At 40.2% G+C, this 24,066-nt stretch overlaps 3 protein-coding genes across 11 annotated transcripts in view; 1 reads left to right on the top strand and 2 right to left on the bottom strand.

Moving 5' to 3' along the window:
• Positions 1-8,840, bottom strand: part of CCPG1 (cell cycle progression 1) — a 29,008-nt gene extending 20,168 nt beyond the window's left edge. For 6 of the 7 annotated variants that reach the window (XM_076347710.1, XM_076347713.1, XM_076347714.1 and 3 more), the window contains exons 1-2: positions 8,761-8,840; positions 2,849-2,920 (exon numbers count right to left, since the gene is read on the bottom strand). In XM_076347710.1, the coding sequence (XP_076203825.1) occupies positions 2,849-2,908 (60 nt within the window). In that variant the 5' untranslated portion in view covers positions 2,909-2,920; positions 8,761-8,840. The other variant, XM_076347712.1, reaches the window with a different exon arrangement.
• A 220-nt stretch (positions 8,841-9,060) lies between these two features.
• Positions 9,061-12,142, top strand: PIERCE2 (piercer of microtubule wall 2). Of its 3 annotated transcripts, none has more exons than XM_076347708.1 (3): positions 9,061-9,108; positions 9,825-9,904; positions 10,793-12,142. In XM_076347708.1, the coding sequence occupies exons 2-3, from the start codon at positions 9,842-9,844 to the stop codon at positions 11,153-11,155; spliced, it is 426 nt and encodes a 141-aa protein (XP_076203823.1). In that variant the 5' UTR covers positions 9,061-9,108; positions 9,825-9,841; the 3' UTR covers positions 11,156-12,142. The 3 variants fall into 3 exon arrangements, with proteins under 3 accessions (XP_076203823.1, XP_076203822.1, XP_076203824.1); XM_076347707.1 differs by having other exon boundaries at positions 9,066-9,108; positions 9,814-9,904; XM_076347709.1 differs by lacking the exon at positions 9,061-9,108 and having other exon boundaries at positions 9,835-9,904; positions 10,790-12,142.
• Positions 12,143-13,204: 1,062 nt separating this feature from the next.
• On the bottom strand, positions 13,205-21,246 carry DNAAF4 (dynein axonemal assembly factor 4). The gene is made up of 9 exons (XM_076347704.1): positions 21,124-21,246; positions 20,399-20,546; positions 19,858-19,991; positions 18,601-18,841; positions 17,704-17,849; positions 16,956-17,065; positions 16,093-16,246; positions 14,987-15,092; positions 13,205-13,586 (listed from the first exon to the last, which is right to left on the bottom strand). The coding sequence occupies exons 1-9, from the start codon at positions 21,244-21,246 to the stop codon at positions 13,477-13,479; spliced, it is 1,272 nt and encodes a 423-aa protein (XP_076203819.1). The 3' UTR covers positions 13,205-13,476.
• Positions 21,247-24,066: the final 2,820 nt, after the last annotated feature.

Raw genomic sequence — 24,066 nt, 5'->3', positions numbered from 1 at the left:
TTGAAACTGAACTGAGCTTTCAAAACTTGAGTACAATCACAAGCTTGTAATGGCATGCCTTTCGAATTACCCAGATTTTCATTATAATCTGCAAATAGGGGAGTATGCAGTGAAGGAGAAACAGCTGATCACTACCCATGATCTCTTCCCATTATTTTCTGTTTTCCTCCTATGAATGAAATATCTCAAGTACTGTTCCTTGAAAATGTTTTGGGGCAGGCAACAAGAAGATACAGACAACCAATATGTAAGTGTCATTCCAGGAAAACAGTTAACCCATTTGCTCTGAGGATTCTGCCTCAATAACCTGCTCAGTTTACAAGACAATGCTAAATACTTAAAACAAAACAAAGAAAACCCCCATAATACACCCACGCATCAGCCAAGATCTGAAGAGACAGAAAAATCCCCAGGACTAAAGGACGAAAGCATACTGCAGGTCCACACCAATGGGTAGGGCCTCTCAGAGTTTGAGCAATTTAGGCCTGCCTTGTTCACCGCTAGAGGAAAATACGATAAAACATTAATCTTATCTAACTTCAAGTGTCTACACCTGAGTGAATTGTTGAAGGCACATTTACAATCAATACAGTCAGTGGAGTCAAGACAGCAAGTCATTTGATCAAATATGTGTTGACCTTAGCATAAGAATTACTGTGCTCTAGACTCCATTGATTGTATTGATTTAATCTGTATAATGCAAACTTAGAAACCAACATCAGATTCAGACACCTACTACCCTGTAGACACCTAGGCAACAACAAATCCCATCCCAACAGACCTTTAATTGCTTCACTTTTTTTCTTTTGTCTCAAGCTTTATTCTACTAGGAATTAAAAATTACTTTTGTTTTAATAAAGCCCTTGTCACTTTATACAACTAGTCAAACATCAGAAGACAGGAAATACAAACACACAAATTAAACCAGGGCTACACAGACATAATAGTGACTTTACAAATAGCTATACCCCAAGACTTGATCAAAGAATGAGGGAATTCTAGCATTTCATCCCAAATAAAAGTATGCCTAATAAATGAAGCTATAGCAGAGATCAAAAGATGGACAGAAACACCAGTGAAGCCATACAAATTTGATAGAGCTCCATACAGCAATTGAATAGGTCTTAAAAGACAACAGGTATTTTGAACCAAGAACAGTTTTTTGCCTTACACACAGTCTGTTAACTCCTTCTACCTGCTGCCACACAATCTACCATCACAACTTCCTTACACAATAATTAGACTGCTTTTGTATATTTCCTTATGGGAGCTGTCTCTTCAGTGACAGTTTGCCTAATGGAAAAAAAAAAAAAAAAACCCAACATTCTCTTAGTTGCTGCCACTAGCTCAGTCCTGCACTGCCATATGAATTCCTCCACAAGGTGCAAATATCCAGGTTATTTTTACATATTTTATGCCTTGCACTCTCCTGCCTCAACAGTAGGGCCAAGGAAACCCAGAATTCCAACGTGAATTGCAAAGAACTTGTGCTAAAAGCTGCTGCGAGTCCTTGGAAAACAGAAAAGAAAGTCACTTCAAAACTCAGTCCTTCTCACAGAAGAATCTATTACCACCTCCAAGCCTTTCAGGCTGTTACAGTTTTCAAGACCCTCCAAGCGTAAGTATGGCAAGCCCTCACCAATCATCATTTTAAGCTCCGAGAAGGCTATACTTCTCATTCCTGACCTTACAGTACAGATGTAAGGAGACCTGCACTGCCCTGCCCTCCCATCACCTTCATTTCCCAATAAACCTAATAAAATGTTGGTATTCCTCTACTCACTGTAGCTTCCCCCAGATTTCACTTGCCGCAAGAAAGCCTGGGAAAACTCCAGCATCTTGGGTATGGAATATATAACTACATAGTCTCTGTTACATAACCCTCTCCAAGGGATTTCCAACCAGTCTTTGCAACACACTTGATTTCTGGAGACCCCAAACCCTCTAAACTCCCCGTATCTTTCCTTCTCAATGCAGAACAGCATTCCACACAAATGAAAGTGCTTAAAATCATGCAAATAAGACCCAACAGGCCTATGCGCATCTTTCTCCAAACTGCCTTCTGCATCCTGTAAGCAGAGTGAAGCAATACAAAAGATTAGAGGCAGCATATAACTCACAGATGTCTTTATGCCAGTCCTCAACCTCCTGAGCTCAGAGGCTCAACTCAAAGAGAGAGACTGTTCCAGTCAGGAACAAAAGCAGTCAGTTATGCACAAACTATAGCATTCACATGAGCCTTGAAAATGCCTTCTTCTAATATTCTAGTCATTGAGCATAAACTCGTCCCTGTCCTATTTTTTCATAAGAAAGACAGAATGTAAGGACAGAGGGCTGTTCCTAAACAGCAACTGTTAAAGGTAGGATCAGATACCTTGGTGGTAGAAAAGACTCGGAGAAATCATGGAATCATTCCCTTCTGTATGAGATATTTTTCCTGCCCATTATTCCCAACTTTTTTTTTTTTTTGGGGGGGGGGGCGGGGAGAAGGATTTGGAAGGAAAAGAAGAAATATATTAGCAACAACAGACAAGTTACATAAAATATCAATGTTTTCAGGAAAGATGGAACAAAGGAGAGCATCTCACTAAAATTCTAGCAATTCTTCAAAGTAAAACCTTTGCAGAAAAAAATTATTCTTTTAAATAACAAAATTTATATCAGCTATAATAAAGGATACATATTTTTAAACAGTAGTTTTATGTTTTCTTATTCATAAATCTCTCTTCTATATTCTCTGTTGATATGCAAGATCCACACTAAACAAAAACTACAAAGTTAAAATAATATTCTATTGCATGTGGCTAGTCTTAAACTGACAGAACTTTATTAATTTGAGATTGGGTACCTCATGATTGATGACAGTCCAGCCACAAGATGAATCACTGTCACTGGAATTTTCAGACATTTTCAAAGCACACTGCAAGTAAAAGTAGATTCCTTTAACATGCAAGATACGTAATTTCACTGCTCTCTTGAAAAAAAATAAACAAAACAGAAGAATCCAAATCATGATGTTACAGAACACTACACTAACTCACAAATTGTTATTGTGGAATTAAAAAAGAAAAGATAGAATAAAAGTTTAGAAAGAAAATATATTCTTTTATACATATTTCCTATTACCTTTTTTATACTTGGAGAACACATGGCTTTGCTAGGTACATACCTATTTTAGCCAGCCAAAAAGCTCTTAGACTAGCTAAAAACACACATGCAGAAGGCTAGCCAATAAATCAATAATCAAATTTAAAATTTGTCTGTAGCATCATTGTTTAAGACATGTTTCAGAAGGTGAAGTCATTTCTGAATGGTTACATGCACAGGAAGTACAGTTTATTCAAGAAAAACACCGTGGTTTTTTTGAGAAGACACAAATTAGGATCTTTTGGAACTAATTCTCTTCAACTGCTGGGCAAAACAATATTCACGTTTCTTTCATTCCTTTCAAGTACTCTCAAATATACCGATTCTGAAGAAAATTCAGACAGTATCTGGAGAGCACAAAAACAGAATGAAAAAACCTGAAGTACAAATTTTACTTGTTACAATACTACCGGATGACTTTGGTAGTTATTTTCAGAAGAGAGCTGTCTGGCTGCAGCTGTCTGTTTTTTTCTCCTCCTGTACCAGGAATACAGAGTATTCATTATTGTTACACATTCTGATTATTTTTTTTAAAGTTCTTAACTAACAGAAAGACTTTAAAAAGAAATTTAAGGCATTTCTTGTTCCTTAAAATAAAAATATATCCAGTTGTTAAATAAAGTTTACTATAGATTTATCTTGGGGAAAAAAAAATTCCCAAAAATAGAACAATTTCCAATCAATTGAGTGTTACATTATGCATCCAAGGTAATAAAACAGCAAAAGAAATCATGGTTCAATAAAGCTTCTATAAAATGACGATTATGTTGTGAAAGCAGAGAGTTCTGAGAACTTCAGACACCTGCTTTATTTCCCACAGCTAGTTACTTCCAGTAAGAACATAGAGAAGAGCACCTATTTGTTCAAATTTATTCACTCTCTACTTTATTATCAATCGTGTCTTTACTCCCAGTTTGTTAACACAGAATATACACACAAACCTTGAATTAGAACATCTAAATATGCCAGTGTGGCCAGAAATTTGCACAACAAAATATGAAACTTCCAATTCCATTTAGGTTTCTTAAAAAATACAGTAACCATTTGTCTCATATCTCTGCATTATGGTAGTTATCATATGTTTTTCTAATATAACACTTTTTCCTCATCAACTTCAACTAATATATTTGGGGTTCCTCTGTAAAAAAGGCAATGGTGACAATCACAATCACAGTTTATAAAGCAAAAATATTCACTAACAATCAACTTAGGTATCAAACTTATAGAGAAACTGGATTTCCATTTATTATAAAGCCCTATTTTGAATACAGTTGTCATTTTCCTTTAGATCTTTTTCTTCCTTCATTCGTGCTTTTCCTGGAATCTCAGCTAGGGAACATCGGGGTGGGGGGTGTTTTGGGGTTTGTTTGGGGTTTGGGGTTTTTTTTTTTAAATCATACTGTATTCAATCATCAAAATTTTTTTTAAATCATGATTTTTTTAAAATCATACTTCTTCAATCATCAAAATAACAAATGCCCAAATGGCAAAGACTGCATTCCAGAGTTCTCATGAGATGATAACATCTCCTTGCTGTCATTAAATTATTTTGAATTTGACCAGGCATTCAGCAGCAGCATTCCTTTCAGAGGAAGGTAACTACTAGTACCAGAACTTACCACCTATCAGAAACATCGCTGGCTATGTTGCAAAAACTGTACTGGTATTCTGAAATTATCTTTTAAGAATTCTCATCAGTATAAAAACATTCCCATTTAATTATTCTACAGTTCAGTGACCAGAGCGATCATAAGAGTACCAAATTTATTGTCATTGAAAATGAAGCCTTTTGCATAACCACAAAAAGTACAGTTTGGGACAAATATAGTACAGGCAGCTACCCAGTCCTTACTAGCAAGTCTGATCTCCACTGTGGAAGAAATTCAGACTGTGGTTTCATAACATGGCAATTCCAGGTTTAGTGCATCTCAGTGCTAGATGAAAGACAATCAAGTCATATAACGCAAATCCTTTAACAGACAAAAAAAAAAAAAAATCTGTTGATACAAGTGCATTTGCAAATTTTGAAAGGGCAAGTTTTAACAGCAGACTCTGCGCTGGACATTGCAATGTCTGTCTTCCTCTAGCTAACTCAGCGTTTGATCGTGGGCCCTGGCTAACTCAGCATAAACACTATGGTGTTCTCCCTCTCCATCCAGATCACAGACTGACAGGTAATTGAGCACTGCATAAAACCAATTCTACTGAATACACAACCATGGCCTCAGGCTCCACGGAGCATTAAACACCTGTCTTCCCTTCCCAAACAAAAGCTTCAGGACCTAACTACGTGGGTATCGGCATAATCAAAAATATTAAAAAAAAAAAAAAAAAAAAAAAAAGAGAGAGAGAGGAACAAGCAGACAAACAATTATTATTTTATATTACTTGCTGGCCTTGAGTTAAAATTTACTTATCTTGTATTCAACCAGAATATTACACTAATACTGCATATAGGTGATCAATCTCCAAAATAGAAAAGTTTTTAATATCAAGAAAAAGAATGGAGTAAAAAAGAATAATTACAAAATGATTGAGGTTTACAGGTTGAACTGCTCAATTTATCAAAATGATGACAGATAGATAGCATGACATCAGACTGAAGGGCACCTCTAGGGTCGCTATATTCCTACAAGCACATTCAGCAAACATACATGAGTAAAAGAGTTCCTAAACTTCAATCAACAGCTAGAGAAAACAGCTTATTTCTGTAAAAGATTAATAACACACGCACAGTCATAACTAAATCAGAGGTCAAATCCAGTCCCTTAAGGAAACTGAAATACAGAAGACTAATCTGAGCCCAATGGCTAAACTGACCTAGTCACAAAATCTTCACCAGCTTCTGTTCTCCACCACCAAATGACAAAGACCCACTAAGAACCAGGAGGCTTTTCCTACCCGCCCAAAGGTGCTGGATATGGTTAACACTGTCTTCCTGAATGCAAGCTATTAAAAAAAGAGTAGCTTTGGGCAGGAATTAAACAGACACGGAGCCTGCAAACTTCCTAACGAATCAAGATGATGCTAATAGTTTCTAGTCCGATAACAACAGGGATAACTGGAGTATACCATACAGTATTCCACATCTCCTAAACGTCAGGCCAAGCCAGAAGGAAAGATTGAAAATAAGAAAAACTCACCCCACACACACAGCTTCATTGGTTTGGCTTCTCACTAAATACCTTTATTGCCACTATTTTTCAAAACAAAATTACAGTTCAAGTTCTTCTATACTCCAGTTTAAACTGTAAAGCTGATTCTAGGCCCACAAGCGTCTTACACTCGCAGTGACATCGCCTTTTAAATTTCTACCTAGACAAAATAAATACCCATTTGTATTGGGTTTGCATGGCAAGGTTGGGGGGGGGGGGGGCTACAGGGGTGGCTTCTGTGAGAAGCTGCTAGAAGCTTCCCCCATGTCCAACAGAGCCAATGTCAGCTGGCTCCAAGACAGACCCACCGCTGGCCAAGGCCGAGCCTATCGGCGACAGTGGTAGCACCTCTGGGATAACATATTTAAGAAGAGGGGAAAAAAACCTGTGCAATAGAAACTGCAGCCAGAGAGAGGAGTAAGAATATGTGAAAGAAACAACTCTGCAGACACCAAGGTCAGTGAAGGAGGAGGGGGAGGAGGTGCTCCAGGCACCGGAGCAGAGATTCCCCTGCAGCCCGTGGTAAAGACCATGGTGAGGCAGGCTGTCCCCCTGCAGCTCATGGAGGTCCACGGTGGAGCAGACATCCACCTGCAGCCCATGGAGGATCCCACACTGGAGCAGGTGGATGCCTGAAGGAGGCTGTGACCCCGTGGGAAGCCCACGCTGAGGCAGGCTCCTGGCAGGACCTGTGGACCCGTGGAGAGAGGAGCCCACACTGGAGCAGGTTTGCTGGCAGGACTTGTGACCCCGTGGGGGACCCACACTGAAGCAGTCTGTTCCTGAAGGACTGCACCCCATGGAAGGGACCCACGCTGGAGCACTTCATGAAGAACTGTAGCCTGTGGGAAGGACTCACGTTGGAGAAGTTCATGGAGGACTGTCTCCTGTGGGAGGGACCCCATGCTGGAGCAGGGGAAGAGCGTGAGGAGTTCTCTCCCCAAGGAGGAAGGAGCGGCAGAAACAATGTGTGATGAACTGACCGGAACCCCCATTCCCCATCCCCCTGCGCCGCTGGGTGGGAGGAGGTAGAGAAATCGGGAGTGAAGTTGAGCCCGGGAAGAAGGGAGGGGTGGGGGGGAAGGTGTTTTTTTAAGATTTGGTTTTATTTCTCATTACCCTACTCTGATTTGATTGGCAAGAAATTAAACTAATTTCCCCAAGTCGAGTCTGGTTTTGCCCATGACCATAATGGGTGAATGATCTCTCCCTGTCCTTATCTCCTACCCACGAGCCTTTCATTATATTTTGTCCCCCCTGTCCAGCTGAGGAGGGGAGTGACAGAGCAGCTTTGGTGGGCACCTGGCATCCAGCCAGGGTCAACCCACCACACCATTATAGTCAGAGTTCAACCTCTTACATATTTTTGTTGAGGGGGGAGGTGCGGGGGGGAGGAGGGGGCAGGAAATCAGAAGCGTGAACTACTTTCCTAACCTTAGTGAAATGCAAACCAGAAGCGTAAGGTCTAAACGTTTACAGCCATGTGTATTGTTGATAAGGTAATACCAAGTTACCCCACATATCTATATAAAAATAAATATGAGATACCACATCCTATTTATCCACTGTGAAGCAGAATAAATACCAGTCTCAGAAAGAATCACCATTCCAGTCTAAACAAACCCCTAAGTTCTTCCGTCTGCAAAGAGGATTTCCTAGACTAAAAAAAACTCAATAAGTGTTGACAAAGAAAAAGATGAATAACAAGGCACCGATAGGAATTGGTGCTGTTTAGAATTTGCTGTGCTGTCATCCCAAGTAAAAACTCACGGTTTTCTTCTACAGTAGCTTCTTTGTTGCACAGCAGAAATACAAACATGTTACAGCGGTATTATACTTCAGGGTTTTCATGCAAGTCAATTATTTCTACTAAGCAGTATAGTTTCTTCCACAAAGTAACATTCATGAATATATTTAGCAACCCATACAGACTATTTCCTTGCTATGATTTCCAGCAAGGCAAATGCAGCTTCTAAAAGCCAGCCCATCCCAAAGCCGGGCACTCCCCGCTCAGCACCCACCGCTTCTCTCTCACAGGTGGTGCATCACACCTGCAACAGAAAGCGGCACCGTGCCAGAACAGTTAATGCAACAGTAACGCAATTTATGAAGGAGAACACCTTGCATCAGCGGGAGAGACAGAGGCAGATGACGAAAGAGAAGGAAGTTGGCAAACGCCAGCGGCCGGGGCCAGGGCCGGCACGGCGAGGAACGCCGCCCGCGGAGCCCGCCCGGCCGCTGCAGAGAGGCGCGGCCGCCCCGCAGCGCCCCGGTTACTCGCTCCCTGCGACCAACAGCGGCTCTCCCGGCCCCAGCGCCCCCGGGCTTTGCCCCGCTCCAGGCAGCCCCTCCGCACCCCCGGCCGCCGCGCTCCCTGGGAGTCTACGCACCGAGGCCGGGCCGGAAGGCGGCAGCCCGCCGCGGGCCGGTCCCGCCGCGGGCCGGTCCCGCCGCCTACCTGAGCGCGGCCCCCAGCGGGGCCCGGCACGGACGAGGGGCCGCCGGCTGCGGCCGCCGGTGACGCCGTCAAAAACAACACCGACCCGCCCGGGCCGCGCCTGCGCACGGCGGCGGCGCTCCGCAGCACTCTGGCGAGCGTAGTCCGCGCCCCACCGCGGCCCGTCGGGCCGCGCGCCGCGCGAACTACAGCGCCCAGCGTGCACCGCGGCGGGCGGTGCGGCCTGCCCCGCCCCGCCCCCGCCGGGCCCCCCGCTGCTATGGCAACGCCGCGCCGCGCGCAGGCCGCGGAGCCGCGCCGCTGAGCTCGGGGCCGAGCGGCCGCGGCGCCCCCGGACAGCGGCAGCGGGTAGGGCCGGGCCGGAGGCCAGGGACCGCGCGGCGGGACGGCGGAGGGAGGGAAATTCGCGCGGGGGCGGCTCGAGAGGGGCGAGGGCAGCAGGGCGGGCTTGCGGGGCGCCCGGTGGCGGCGTTTGTCCCTGGGGCACCTACAGCGCGGGGAGCGTTTTTCAGATGTAGAATCATAGAATCATAGAATCATTGAGGTTGGAAAAGACCTCTAAGATCATCGAGTCCAACCGTCGACCCAACACCACCATGTCCACTAAACCATGTCCCCAAGTGCCTCATCTACTCGTCTTTTAAATACCTCCAAGGATGGGGACTCAACCCCTTCCCTGGGCAGCCTGTTCCAATGTTTAACCACTCTTTCGGTGAAGAAATTTTTCCTCACGTCCAATCTAAACCTCCCCTGGCGCAACTTGAGGCCGTTTCCTCTTGTCCTAGAGTAATCGCAGGATAGCCAGGCAAAGGGACAACCGGCTCTGAAGGGACGCGCTCCGTTACATGTGAATAATGCTTGTACTGAGGGGAGGAAAAAAACAATCAACCAAAAACCCCCAGAACAAAAACAAACAAAAATGCCCCACCAAAGAACATCCCCCCTCCCCCAACCGGGGGGGAAGGTGCAGTATATGGACTAGAAATATTTGATCCGTCTAGTCTTGGACAGGTGGAAAAACTCTAATGATTGTGAATTAACTACTTTGGAAAGTTTCCCAACAGCACAGGCTTGGAATCAGATGCCTGCGGCCGTGCCATGCCAGGAGAAGCTGTCCTTTCCCGAGAGCCGCTCGCGACGGGGGGTAAGGCAGCTCCTACACCCACCACGCACCTAGATGCCATCTCATCAACAGGCACAGTACAAACAGAGTAGATTCTAAAGCCCAGAGATTTAGGCCCCAACAGGGCTCTAATACTGGTGCAAAAAATAAGTGGGAGACAAAAACAGGCCTCATTAATAAACAAAGCAAAGGAAAAGTCAGAATTTCTTACTTTTTATCTAAGCTAGCAAGTTAAATATTTTCTTCATCTCTTACATGATTGAGAAACAAGGAAAAAAGATTTCATTGCACCTCTGAAGAACAGCAGGTTTTGCTCAGCAAAACTAAGGGAGGTACCTATTCAGTGCAGTTTTACCGCATGCTCATCAATAAAGCATTAGAGCGCTTTCCATGAATAAGAAGTATCTGTCGTATGTTAATTTGCTCCTGACAGAGAAAAAAAAAATGCATACGTGTGAACACGAGCAAGGAAGTACAGTCATTTGGAGGTTTGGTTAGGGCTCTACTTTAGCATACATATTTCTATATATTAGAAAAGGAAAAGTCAAAACAAACCATCCACGAAGCCTCACTATATTCTTACTCTCATTCATATTTTTATTATCCATACTAATTATTTCCGCTACACATATTGAGATATTTTCTATGCTCAAGATTATCACTAATGCAGAAACTGATGCAAATTCCAATTTTTACTATACTTCATAGTCAACATGAGTGCATTTATCACTGTCCACAGTTTACTAAATAAGGTCAAAAGTCAGCAGTGTTAAGTTCCTCACTCTCTACCATGCACGTATTTCAATACACATCTTGAGCAACATTTGCTCCGACCGCAAACATTGAACAAATTTGAAATGCTTTGCCCTGTTATTTGAAAGACTGAATTAAAATCCATCTCCTTAGTAGGGAAAGAAGATGACTTCTGCCAAGAAACTGCCTTCAAGTCCGTACACTGAGCAAAACCGATCTCCTCATCTGCCTCTCTGCACAAATCCTGGCAATCCGGTGTTTTCCTGTATGCTGGACCCCAAAACAGTCATGACCAATGGTTATTTGACAAAGCCTCAGGTTTTACTGTTTAAAACAACTTCAAGTGAGTATGGTGCTATACCACCTATCTCACAGATGGTACCCTGTACTTATCACCCAGTGGATCAAACCTTTTCAAAACACTTACTCACTTGTGGATCATTTCAAGATAGTTATTTAAACACTGCCATTGACAGAAGTAGGGTATATGACTACCCCAATTTACAGCATACTCTGTAAAAATGCATCTCCATCTTTTTGTCACAGACTTAGACTAGAAACTTAGCTTTAAAAAAACAAATCTGACTGTTACTTCAGTCATTCTGGGAATAACTGTCAATATCTGATTTATTTGGGGTTTGCTGGGTTGAATAAGATGTATCAAAAAGGATGTAGCCCATTTGATGATACACTTCTCTCAATCAGACCTAAACCCATAAAAATAAAACTGTCGAAACTGGTATCATAAATGTGGAACTCTAATTTTATAGAAAGAGTTAAGTGCAGAAGACATTGACCTGAAGGTTTCTTTGTTTTAATTAAAGTATTTTCTGGTTTTAAAACTTAAAAGTCAGTCTCCACATTCCTACATCTCAGGCCACTAATACCAACATAATGCATATATGACTTTGATATGGTATACGCACCGTCAGCTCAGGTATTGAAGTCAGAAGTTTAATATCCATTTGCTCCCAATAAAATCAGATGAAACAGGCAGATATTTTTCACGCTACCAAGCACATTCGCTTCCCTAACCTTTAAAGAGGGCACCATTTCTATTTCATAGCAGTAGAAAAAGGTGCCTGTCTACATCAAAAATAGCCTTGAGCAGCTATAACAAATCACTACCATACAAACAGCCTATACAGATTGTTCTAACAGGCTCTGGAACTAAAACAGAAACTGAGGAACTTACCACCAGCGTCTGCCTCTTTGCATTTTCTTTTTCCCACGGCCAGTGTCTCTCCTCCTTAGCCCCCACCTCCCCTCAGAAAATAGCCGTATTTTGGCAAGTATACCATTACACTCAACTGAGGCACTAAAGCTCCTGCACTGCCCTCCTTCCAACTGCTATAAATAAAGTATTCTCACCCCCCTCCACTGCAGTGCAGTAGGTACCTGTAGGAAAGAAGGAACAGCAGCTACCCCAGACATTTCTGACCCACCTCAGCACTCCTCTCAAGGCTCTAAGTAAAGCAACTGGAAGCAACACATGCCACCTCCTCCCTGTTCCAAGAGTATAAAATTTACACAGAATAACATCTATCTACATAATAAATAGTTTCTTCTAAAGACAGAAATCAGTCATAAATGGTATTCAGGAAACAGACTGGTGTGGAAAATTCAGAAGTCTGCTAAAACTGCTACTGAAAGGAGCATAGTTGAAATGGTCACAATTTGGATAGAATGCCTAACAAAACAGAACCACTTCAAGTCCAGTGTTTCAGGTTGTCACAGTAATACAAATACTAACATACATATATATATATATATATATAAAAAAACAATACAATTCTATATTACATTCTTCCACTATCCAAAACAACAGGTGCAGGACTTCAAAGCACAGTGTCGTGTTTCATGTCACTTTACAACACCTGTAACCTCACCAGGATGGCCCCTTTTTTGAGAATCTTTAATCACACCAGTATTCCTGAGATACTGGTCAATGTCAACAGAGTACAAATTAAAATACCAGCTCAAAAAAATATATATTCTCATATAAATAACAATGTTTTTGATTTAGAATATGCTTTACAGCTACACTGTAAGATTACTAATTGTAGTAGGATGGAAGAAGTAAGTCATATTCATCGATAGGACAATTTACCACAGGATTAATTTACCACCACACAACAATACCATGCTACAGGTTTATAATTTTTCCAATTACCTTGTTTGTTCAACCCAAATAAATGTTTCAAAATAGTCTGAAAATATTCAATGTACATTACTTAATGTTAAAAAGAATGTTCTGCACGACATAAAATCTACCTCTATGCTTCCAGGTGGAGGTTTTCCAAATTGGATGCCCGAATTAGAGTATCTAAATTCACTGCCTTAGTTTCAGATATGCCAAACACCACGAACAATAAGAAAAGAGGAAAACATATAGCCATAACCATAAAACACGTAACTGTTTCAAGCTTTGGTGGAGAACAGAAAGATAAGAAGTTAACAGGTGTTGACTATATGGAGCTACTGAAGTTGTCTGAAAACCCATTGTCTAGATTCAGTAGGTATTTCCAGACAAGTATTTCATTTAGTTATGAGTAACTTTAAATCAAGTACCAAAAGCATGTTTTAATATTTGGCCCACCAATATTTCACAGAGAGCAAAAATGACTTTGTATCAAAATTATGTAAAATAGATCTAATCATATTTGTTATAAGACTATACTTTCCAAAAACAGTAATTCATATGTCCAATCTTTTACCAGTTCTGTAGGGGTTCTGAGTGAAACAGAAAAATGTCTAGTTAACAACATATTGAAGAGAACTAAGATTCCTTCCGATGCCCTCAAAAGGCATCCCTCTCAAAAAGTTCCCTTTTTTTTTTGTTAAGAATCTTGTATTGTTCCTCGAATTAGGTGTCGAATCTTCTCAGCATCTTTTTCTATAGTTTTATTTTTAGGATCAATCTTGAGAGCTGCTTCATAATCCTGGAGACCTAATATAGATACATTAATAAGAATGTCAATCAATAATGCAAGAGTATCCTCTTTAGCAACTAACTGGAAATAACTGCTCCCTAGTAATATGCATAAAGGATTGATCCTGAGTTTTGCTATTGAGCAAGATGGAATCAGAGTGACATTAGGTTTAACTTTTGTCAGTAAATAAATTTATATTTTGTTTACATTATTTTACAAAACATTTTAGTGGAAACACTCTACTACATAAACATTTTCAGGTATTGAAACATGAAAACAAAGCCTCTTCATTCACACATATATATACGTGCACGTGCATGAGAGAGCTGTTCAAAAGTGTTCTGCAGAAGAGAAAAATTGAATGACAGAACGAAAGTGCATGAAAACAAGAAAAAAAAAGACATGAGCTGTGAATACTAGAGCTGGGGGGGGGGGGGGGGGGAGCAAACCATGAGTACAGGAAGTAAAATAAAATCTTGTTTAGTTGTGTTTTTTGTAAGGTTTCCAAGTGCAAATAAAGCTGTAAGGGAATGACAAAGAGATTCATAGGTAGAAAAAGGTTACCAATGTGAAAAGCTTAGTATTTCAACATTGACATTTTGAGTATTCTTCACTTTCTATTATCAACTTTCACTTGTAAATTTGCCTTACAAAACTAAACTGATACTCTTAGAGAACTCAGTAGGGACACTGTTACTTCAGATATTTTCACACAAACCACATGTACCAGATGAAACATTTTGCTCATCAATATGGGTTTCATACATCATTTTACAAAGATATGTTACTAAGCACTTCACAAGCAAATATTTTAGAAATATGTCAGGTTATTTTAAGTTAATTTGTTCTATAGATGGAAATACTGTAAATATAATCTCAAAACCAATAAAACATTGCTTCATGAACAGCAAAACTAGTGCAACCTAGTTTCATATAGTTTGCATCCTACATTTGAATGCTTCCCAATGCAAATACCTCATCTTTGACCTCTCATTCATTCCTCACTAATACCTTCCATGGCCACCAAGCTGCTATGATCAATAGCTGGCCATTATACACAGAAAGACTGATTACCCAATAGACCAAACAGAGGATACACAACTCGCTGAAGCCTTTTCCTCGATGGAGAAACTAATTTGTACTCCTTAAATTAGGAGTACAATCAATTTCCTTAAAACTTGTAAAGATTTTTCAAGTGGAATTGCAATTAGCCAGCAAATAAAAAATTAAAAAAAAAAAAAAAAAATTAAGGACTGTTGTATAAAGGTTCATAACAAAAAGAGACATAGATTGTATAGGCCTGCTTTAACGTCCCTCCTGAAAAAATGAAGGTGCGAGCAGTCTCATTGAGCTAAACAGAATTACTTGCATGTCACTATAAATCCATGTGCATGTTTTCACAAAATCAAGGTCTCACCTTCAGTATATAATTCCAGCTGACAAAATGCTGTTCCACGTCTCACATATGCTTTTACTCGAGCATGCTCGTTATGAGGAACGGGTGGTGTCAGCAGGTCTAGTGCCTTTACAAATGAAAACATCCAAAACATTTAGAGGTAGATTTTCCATAATTTGGGGTTTTTTTCTCATTTACACACACTTCTCTCACCTAAGTACTATTATTATACAGTAACAAAATAACTAGTCAAACAGAAATAGAAAATAACTATTCAAATTTAACTATATGGCTTGTGAATCTAGTCATTAAGATTTGTATCTATCACCCCACAGTTTGCTAAATACAGTTTCATTGTCATGGCTAAAAAATGACAAATACTGTGTTAAATGTTTATTACAGTCAAATAATGTATTCTATTTTCATACATGAAATTACATACCATGCTACCAAAAAAAAAAAAAGTACAGCCCTAAAGAAGCACATGTGTTACTGTAGCAGTATTTACTAGAAAAAACGAATTTCAAGCCTCAAGTACTTATTAGTTCAAAAAATAATAATTCTGGGACAACTTTCTCCAAATAATTCAGGTGCCATTTGAGATCACGCCTCTCATTGCACAAATAATGGCTGCTAAAACATCGAGATGATACAGCCCTTCTTTAAAAATGTCTGGTTTGTTGGGGTTTTTTTAAGGTATCCTCCTCATCACCACCACCTTTTTTTTTTCTTCCCAACAAATGAAGAACACCACAACATAATACCAAAGGTATCTGTGTATATTTTAATTTTTTTCTGCTCAAAGGTGTCTTTTTTTTCAAGTGTATATATTGCTACAATATTTTACCTGTAAAGAAACATGTACTGAGTCAACATAGGGCCATTCGGCCGAAATGTGTGGAAGCATGGTTTGGGGTTTTTTTTGTTGTTGTTTTGTTTTAAATTTCTCAAAGTTCATTAATCAATCACTATCAAATTTTAATATTTCACCATGGCTTCATTATATCAAGTTTGAATTTAAAAATTTTGAATCGCACTAATAAGTATTTATAGATCTGCTTGAAACATCACAGTAATAAATCACAATCATGTGTAAGACAACAGTCCAAGAACCTATATATTTATACCTTAGAGGAATCTTCAATAGCTTTATGTAAATTTCTCAGTTTAAGGTGGCAAGCAGCACGATTCAGGTACAGTAGGGGAAGCTTATTGTTTAGCCGCACTGCGAGGTTATATGCATTAACAGCTGCAAGATAGTTTCCCATTGCAAACATTTTGCTAAGTATAAAACAAAAAGTGAAACATGCACTTTAAACACGGTGATACATCACAAAATAAATACCTACTTATTGTTAACAATTAATTTTCAAAAATTTGAAGTTTTAGCAGCTTTTCCTTGGAAATGGCCATTTATAGCCTTTCCTGAGAACAACATCGCTGAAGTTCAGTCAAACTTGATGCTGACAGTATAGCATATAGACATATAACTCAACAAAAATAGTCACTGCTTAAAAGCAGTGAAAAACAGTAAGAGGTGGACACATCTATGCAGACACAGGACTAATTTCGAAAGCTGTGTATCTGATTATGATTGCCTAATCAAACCTTTCTGCACAACACAGCTATATAAACATACCAGTATTTTTATCAAATTCCTAAAGTTTGTTCTAGACAGATGTTTAACCTCTCAACAAAAAGTACAAATGAAAGGAAATCCACCTAGGTATAATACTGCACTGACTTAACTGTCCTCATAGAATAATATGCATTATGTGTTCACAATTACTTTGTTCATCATGAGCTTCAGCAATTGCATCTCATGACTTTATCAGATTAAAACCCCATAAGCTGTCAATAAATTCTCTACTATGTAGATGTTCACCATCTCTGTCTAGGATAAATAGAAAATATCAAAACTAAACAATAGACACACACTGTATAACTAGTATTTCATTTTAAATACATCTTCAAATGGAATCTAACTTACTTTCCTTTGTCCTTTAACCAGTCTGGATTCTTCTCCTCTTCTTTTAAATCTTCCACCTCAGACAAATCAGCACTTACTGTTCTTCGAGCTTCTGCTTGTTTACATAGCCACTGTAAATATACAATGTGCAAGTATTATTTCTGAAGGAAAATTCAAATCCAAAAAAGGATTTTGCTTTCATCTATTCACTCACTCCTATCAAAAGAATTCTATTTGCCACATATTTTGGACAGAGAAATACTTAATAATGTCAGAGATTAAAAACTGCCAAGTTTCCCCAAATATTTTATTACTATGTGAGAAGTAAGGTTACTGCATCACTAATACATTTTTGTTTGCTTGTGTGTTTTGGAACTTCCAAAATGACTCTTTGTGTTCATTCAATAGAGCTCAAAAGAGCTTATTGTAAATTTCTTTTTAAGAAGGCAGAACTTAAAGAATCTTAAATATAAGAGTAAAGACATTTCCAATTTTGTACTTCAACGAATTAAATATTGCTGCCTCCCCCCCCCCCCCAAAAAAAAAAAAGGAACATGCTGTTTATTAACCTGCACAATCACATGCTTGGTGAAAATAATTTTTATATAAAAGTGTTTCTTTAAGTCTTAATTTAAATAACACTGCCTTCCTTGGAAGAGAAGAATATTGCACAGGTAACATTCTTGTCAACTTACTGAATAAATGCTAAATAATTCACCACCTTGGAAGACAGCAGAAGCACCATACTAAAACAGAGAGCAAGCCTTACCTCCTCCTCTTCTGCGATGCGAGATTCTCGCAGAGCTGTAGGAAAAACTCGTGATGTAAAGTTGATTTTAATTGTAGCAGCAGATCGAGGAGCTGGTAACTGTTCTTCCTTTAAATTTTCTGAAAACATACTATAGGAACCATGACCTATGAAGAGAATTTGAGTACTGGAAATGAAAAATGAAGCAAAAGGAATTTTTCTGATTTTCTACTAAAGCCAAAGTACACCTAATTTAGAAATTCTGCACATTAGAACTAAACCTCCAATAGCTTGAGAAAGGTTTAGACTTGTTCTTTGGAAAGGAAGGTTCAAAAAAATGTTTGTTCTTGTTGTATCATGCCATCTATTTACTGGCTACACTACCTGTCAAAAATGAACTTAAACTCCTCTTACACCACTGTCACTTCTATGATTCTCTGACAGGGCAACTACAAGAGCTAAAACTAACCTTACCAAAACAAACAAACAAAACATAAATGAAATATTTTCTGTTGTTTTAGTTCCCTGAATTGGCTCGCTGTGGGGCCAAGATGTGGTATAAGAGAGAGTGAAAGGAGATTGCCTATTTCTGTGAAAACCAGCAGTTAGGTAACTTAGGGTAACATGAACTCCACCCTCAGAAAGTCTGCATTACACTATCTGAAAGGCTTTCTGTTTTACTTTTCTAAAGATTAGAACAAAACCTGTCTTTGTATTTCCAAAGACTTAAACGAGAGCTAAGAACTCACATGCTTTAGCTCAATAGATTGCCTGAACAAAAAGACACTAAAATAACTGCAAACTGAAAGAATTAGTTCAGTATGGTGGAGACAAAGATAAATGATGAATTAGAAACATCTAGGAATAAAGTTATACCCACGCTTTAAAGAATGATAAAATACACTTCAATAATACAACCTTTAGTAGGTTTGAGTCTGGTCTCAGAAGTTTCTTCATTAGGAATCCTAGTTTTGTTTATTTTTTCCTTTTTCTTCTCCTTTAATTGCTCTACTTCTTGATGTAGTTCCCCTTCTTTTTGTACCCTCTTTTGTTTCTCAGCATCTTTTTGCTGTTTTTTCCATAACGCCAACTCCTTAGTGACCTTCTGCCGCTCCTTTTCTTTCAGATCTTCAATTCTTTTTCTTTCTGCTTCTTCTAGCTGTTTGAATGATAAGCCTATGAGATATGTAACATCTGGTAAAAGTAAGATGACTAAGTAGAAGTTACCATTATTTTCCCAGTTTCATATCCCAAGCATAGCGTCATCATTAATGTGATCGTACAAGCAGAGTTATGAAAGATGCTTAAAAATGATTGGGAGAGTAAAGATTTCTGATTAGCTTTTAAAAGTCATATCTTTTAACGATTTTACTACCACTACTAAGGTATCATCCAGAAACATTCAGAAATAAGTTTTACTTGTAAACAATGAAAATCCTAGCCATATTCCAATGCAGATCTCCGGAATATACAGAAATGTAAAATATATGGCTTCATTTTAATACACTATTTCTTATTTCTCATCTTCTCTTTGAGATTAGTACATAGGCAGAATAGGTACAACGTTGCTACTAAGAAAGTCACTAACTGCGGTTCATTTTGGTCCAAATTGCATATGCAATCTTAAAATTTCATTGTATGCTTTAAAAAATCCTTTTAAACACAAGTGACCAGACTTTTTATATAGATAAAAATTTTGAAGAAAAGAACGTATCTTAAAATACACATAAAACACAGAACGACAGATACACACACACAAAAGGCAATGAACAGCAAGTCTGATATAACAATGAATAAACAAGATTTAAAAAAAAAATCTGTATTTTTGACAGTGCTAAATGACTAAACCACTTGCACTGATGCAAAGGCCACAAAAAATTACAGTTTTGCCACATTACTGTAGTCTCCTTTCAACTGACGAAAATCCAAGCTCCTCACCAAAAATTTTCATTCATATTACTAACGGAAAATGGCAACTTCTAAGTATTTTTTCTGTATCATTTTCATATTTGGTAATAGATATGTTTTAAGTACAAAGAAATAACAAGGTTCTCCCCCACTGTAATAAAAACGAGTACTTTTCATATTTTTTAAGGTGCATTTAACCAAGCAGCTGTCAGATTAGTTGGTAATTGTTTACATGTATATGTCTTGTAGAGTTCCTTCTAAGCTCACCTTCATTGTGGCCTCCAAAGCATATTTTTTGTGCTCCTGTTTTGTAACTTTTTTTGCTTTGGTCTCCTCTTTTGCCTTTTCATGGGCTTTTAGAACAGCATTCTCTCTTAGATATTGCAGTTTCTCCTTATTAGCTTAAAAAAACAAATAAAAACTATTTTAGTAATTTAGGCCTGAAGTTCTACTGTTATGTACCATATTCAGAAAACAGGATTCCTTTCGCTACTTTGTCTGGGAAAATGCAACATCATTCAAATTCCACAAAGCAGTCTCTATCAAGCCCATCTCTAAAAAAGAAAAACTGAGATTTGCTTACACACCGAATGGAAGTTTTACAAGCAACATTGTTTTGTTTTGTGCACACTAGAGCCAGTAGATGTTCTTTGTTTTCATATACTTTCTGTTTTTAACAATGAACAACAAGGTTTAACTTAGCAGATATCTAGCAGCAGAAGTTTCGCATTGCTTATTATAGTTTGTAAAGTTTTTGCACGGTGTGAGTTTCTTACATGCAACCTACTTTTCACAGTAGAGAACTTACCAGTTGCTAGAGTTAGGGAATCCCACATGGCCATTTCTTTTTTATACAAAGTGAAGAAAATGATTCCATTTCCAATCTTTGCTGTGCTATTTGTGTCATCAATAGGAGCATATAAAATGGCTTCAAATAAAAAGGGAGGGATGCTTACCTATAAAAATATAATTAATTTGTACTAGTATTTATGATTTAATTTTAATTGTCACATATTCAAAATACTCAGTACAAGCATACAGTAAACCTCAAGAAACACATGCTATTGGCAAAACTAATTTGCTTAGTATCCAGTATAGAGGTTACATATTTTATTAGACCAGTTAAAAGAGATTGAAAAAGTTGGTTCTTCAACACTGCAACAGAAGCCGTGGACCTCAAATTTAGAATTATTATTCGTAATATAAGGAGATGTGTATAATTCAGGCCATTTATGAGAGAAGAGGCAGCTGGCACCTATTGAGTAGCAAGAGCATTAGTAACGGAGAAGAACGAACAGTGGTAACGCCATTGTCTCTAGCGGGATAGGTATTTAACGGCCTGCAGCATACAGAGGGAGATTATAAATTAAATATTATAAAAGATTGTAAACTTGACAGCACCGCCACGGTACATTAAGCGTGTGCTTTTTAACAGCGCTCTAAAGTAACGCCAAGCCACAGGCCCACGGACGGCGATACTGCACGACAGAAGGCCCGTGAGACAAGGGAGGGCGCGGTGCGCGGCCGCCCCACCTTCAGGTATTGGTCAGCGCAGAAGATGTTGGCGGGGGTGACCCGAACGCCGCGCAACGGCAGCGAGAGGTACACGGCGGAGCCGGTCTGCCGCCAGCTGTACTCCCGCAGCCACACCGGCATGGCTGCGCCGGTTGCTACGGGCGCTCCGCCGCCGTTGCTATGGCCAGGAGAGCTTCCGGTGCTCTCCAGGAACACTTCCGTCCCCCCCCCCCCCCCCCCCCGCGCTGCCCCGGAAGGCGCTGGCAGGCCCAACCTCCAGCCTTAGCCAACGGCGCTCCGCGCAGAGCGGGGCGCGGCGCACGCCGGGAGTCGCGGTCCCCCGAGGCGGCGGGTCTGAGGGGGCACCCCAGGCCGGGGCCCCTCGCCCCCTCCCCGGCACCGCGGTCCTGGAGCGGAGTCCCCGGGGCCCCACGGATCGCCTTCCCCGCTGCTGCCCAGGAACAGGGCGTCAGCAGCGCGATCCGCAACGCGCCGGGCGCCAGGCCGGAGAGCGGTGGCCTGGCGGTGCCGCGGGCGCTCCGGGAAGAGGAGCCCGCCCCGCCGCCGCCAGCCCACCAGCTGACGACGACGGCAAAGGGCAGCCGCGGCTCCCACCGGCCCTGCCCGGCCCGGAGCCAAGCGCGCAGCCAGGGCTCCTCAGCCCGCCGCGCCGCCCGCGACAGGCGAGACAGGCGGGGTGCAGGCCCCGCACGGACGGCGGAGCGGTGCAGGCCAGCCAAGCCAGCGAGTGAAGCGCGCTTTCTTGCGGGTCCTGTACGCGGTTTAAAACAAGAACTGTCCCTGGGGCTCAAGGTAGCAGTGCAGGAAGTTAAGCAGGCGTACAGTATCTTTGACTTTCTAAAACTCGGCGAGATTAGTTGATAGAAACTCTACTGTAGATGTTGGCTCACTGACTTGCCAAGATAGTGCAAATGTAAGGCACCGCTCTGGCTGTCATCACTCGCACCTAAAGCAGAGTAGGAAGGAACGCAGCTCATAGTAGCCAAACGCTTCCATAAAGAGAGACACTGCTATTAGTTTGAGAATTTCTGGTAAAAGCTACTAAAAGCCGAGGACTGATTTAGCAATACACTGAAACTTCCAGATGTCCTCTGAAAATAATGAGGTCACACTGGCAGCTCCATTGCTATTGCCTCACAGTATTGCCTATTTTGCTGCCTTTGCCAGAAACTTGGGAGGTAGTTTGCACATTGTTGCTCAACCTTCCTCAAACAAATAGTAACACTCCGTCTGCCAAAATAAAATCTCATACATAGAAAGCAACTGCTTCTGGGGAATATGGGTTGAAAGGCAAGCCAAACACATTCGGATAAACGTTCAGGTATATTTAAGTTCCTCAAAAGTATATGATTACTTAGAACTGTTTGGAAAAAATCCAGAACCAAAAAGTCCAGTTTCCCCCCTTTTCTTTCTTTTAAAATATGACCAAGAAAAATTGAGTTTAACATTGCACGCATTAGCTAAGATTTCTGATGTGTATCACTGAATATTTAATTTGTATGTTCTGTTACCCATATTCCAAAGCAATGTTCAAATGGTAGCAGTTACTATTAAGTAGTGGGGGGGGGGGGGGGGAGAGGGGGGAGAGAGAGAGAGATATTAAAAAGTAGATATCGCAAAGGTTTAGAACTTTTTCAGAGCAAGAAATCAATCGTAATTGATATGATTTCTGGGTTATTCTCCACCCTCATTCACCCACAACAGTATCATCTGGATGAATGCTTGCATGGACTGGAATCTGAGAACTGAATTAAATTCCTCATTCCAAGAGCATTCAAAAGTACAAGAGGAAAGAGATTTAACTGAAAGTCAAAATGCTTTAGGTATTTTTGGCATGTAACTTTTTTTTTTTTTAAACCTTGCATGATACATATTTTCAGACTTATGCTAGGATCTGCACCGTGGCATAAAGAGCCTTGCTGTCAGGTGCAGATGAGGCTTGTGTGGTTTATAGTTCTGAACCTAGACTTAAACCATGACATCTCCATAAACAGACTGCTATCAGTCTAAGAAGCTGTAAGAGAAAACAGGTAAGTAAATAAAAGCTGAGGAAAGATTCTCCCTGTGAGAACAAAACTCCTCCTGTTTGTTTTAAACCTGTCTCATGTTACCTTTATTTATCTTAGTTGTATGTCTTGCAAGACTAACTTCAGGCAACTGCAGACAAGGATGAAACAAGCAAGTTGTAAACATCCCTTCTGTGCCATTCATCTTTTTATCGACCTTTCTCCACTGAGAGACGTTCTTTTTTCCATTTCTTTTACATCACTTTATCTTCCTTGCTGACCTCTGAAGCTTTCCCAGTTCTACTATATTGAAAAATGGAGATGCCAAAACTGCACACCGTAGTCAAAATCCTATTTGCCTGCTTCCTAGATGAAGTAATGGAAGAGTTGCCGGTTAGAGGGGATAGTGTTTTGTTTTAAATCAGGGTGTTCCAATAGCAGCATTGGCTAGAATTATTATAATGTAACAGTAACTCAAAATCTCCTACCACTCCAGAATGCAGCTGTAGTCATCCAGAATGCATCCTTCAGTTTTGGAGAGTTCATTCACGGACAATGAAAGTTTTAGATTTGTTGAGTGCTGGTCTTCTGCCTTGGTCATCCAGGTGTCATTTTTAGTTTAATCACAGAGAATATACTGGAATAAAGCAGCTTATTATTTGTTCCTGCCAGAAAGAACATACTATGTATGCACACTTTACAGGACAGGACATAGTTATGGTTACCTGTATTTGGTCTTCTCAAGTTACACAAAATAGCTCCAATACATTAACAAAAAAGTCTATTTACTTAAAAGCTAGATCTCCAATGCAAAGCTATATATAACTCATAGAAGGCACAGTAAATGTCACTAACACATTTCTAAGTCAAAGTAGCAGATTAGCTGCTAAAAGACACAAAAGGGACTGAAAAAGGTCTTGGATCAACCTTAAAA

Source organism: Aptenodytes patagonicus, chromosome 10 (genome assembly GCF_965638725.1).
Source record: "Aptenodytes patagonicus chromosome 10, bAptPat1.pri.cur, whole genome shotgun sequence".
Classification (NCBI taxonomy): Eukaryota; Metazoa; Chordata; class Aves; order Sphenisciformes; family Spheniscidae; genus Aptenodytes; species Aptenodytes patagonicus.
This window is presented reverse-complemented; position numbering and strand designations above follow the sequence as displayed.

Excerpts from the sequence above, each read along its gene's own strand:
- DNAAF4 (XM_076347704.1), bottom strand. The coding sequence starts at position 21,246 with ATGCCGGTGTGGCTGCGGGAGTACAGCTGGCGGCAGACCGGCTCCGCC. Across the intron at positions 20,547-21,123 it reads GCGCTGACCAATACCTGAAG|GTAAGCATCCCTCCCTTTTT; the intron begins GTGGGGCGGCCG and ends ATATTTTTATAG. Across the intron at positions 17,066-17,703 it reads GCATCGCAGAAGAGGAGGAG|TGGCTATGTAAACAAGCAGA; the intron begins GTAAGGCTTGCT and ends GTATATTTACAG.
- PIERCE2 (XM_076347708.1), top strand. The coding sequence starts at position 9,842 with ATGCCTGCGGCCGTGCCATGCCAGGAGAAGCTGTCCTTTCCCGAGAGC. Across the intron at positions 9,905-10,792 it reads AGAGCCGCTCGCGACGGGGG|GGAAAGAAGATGACTTCTGC; the intron begins GTAAGGCAGCTC and ends TCTCCTTAGTAG.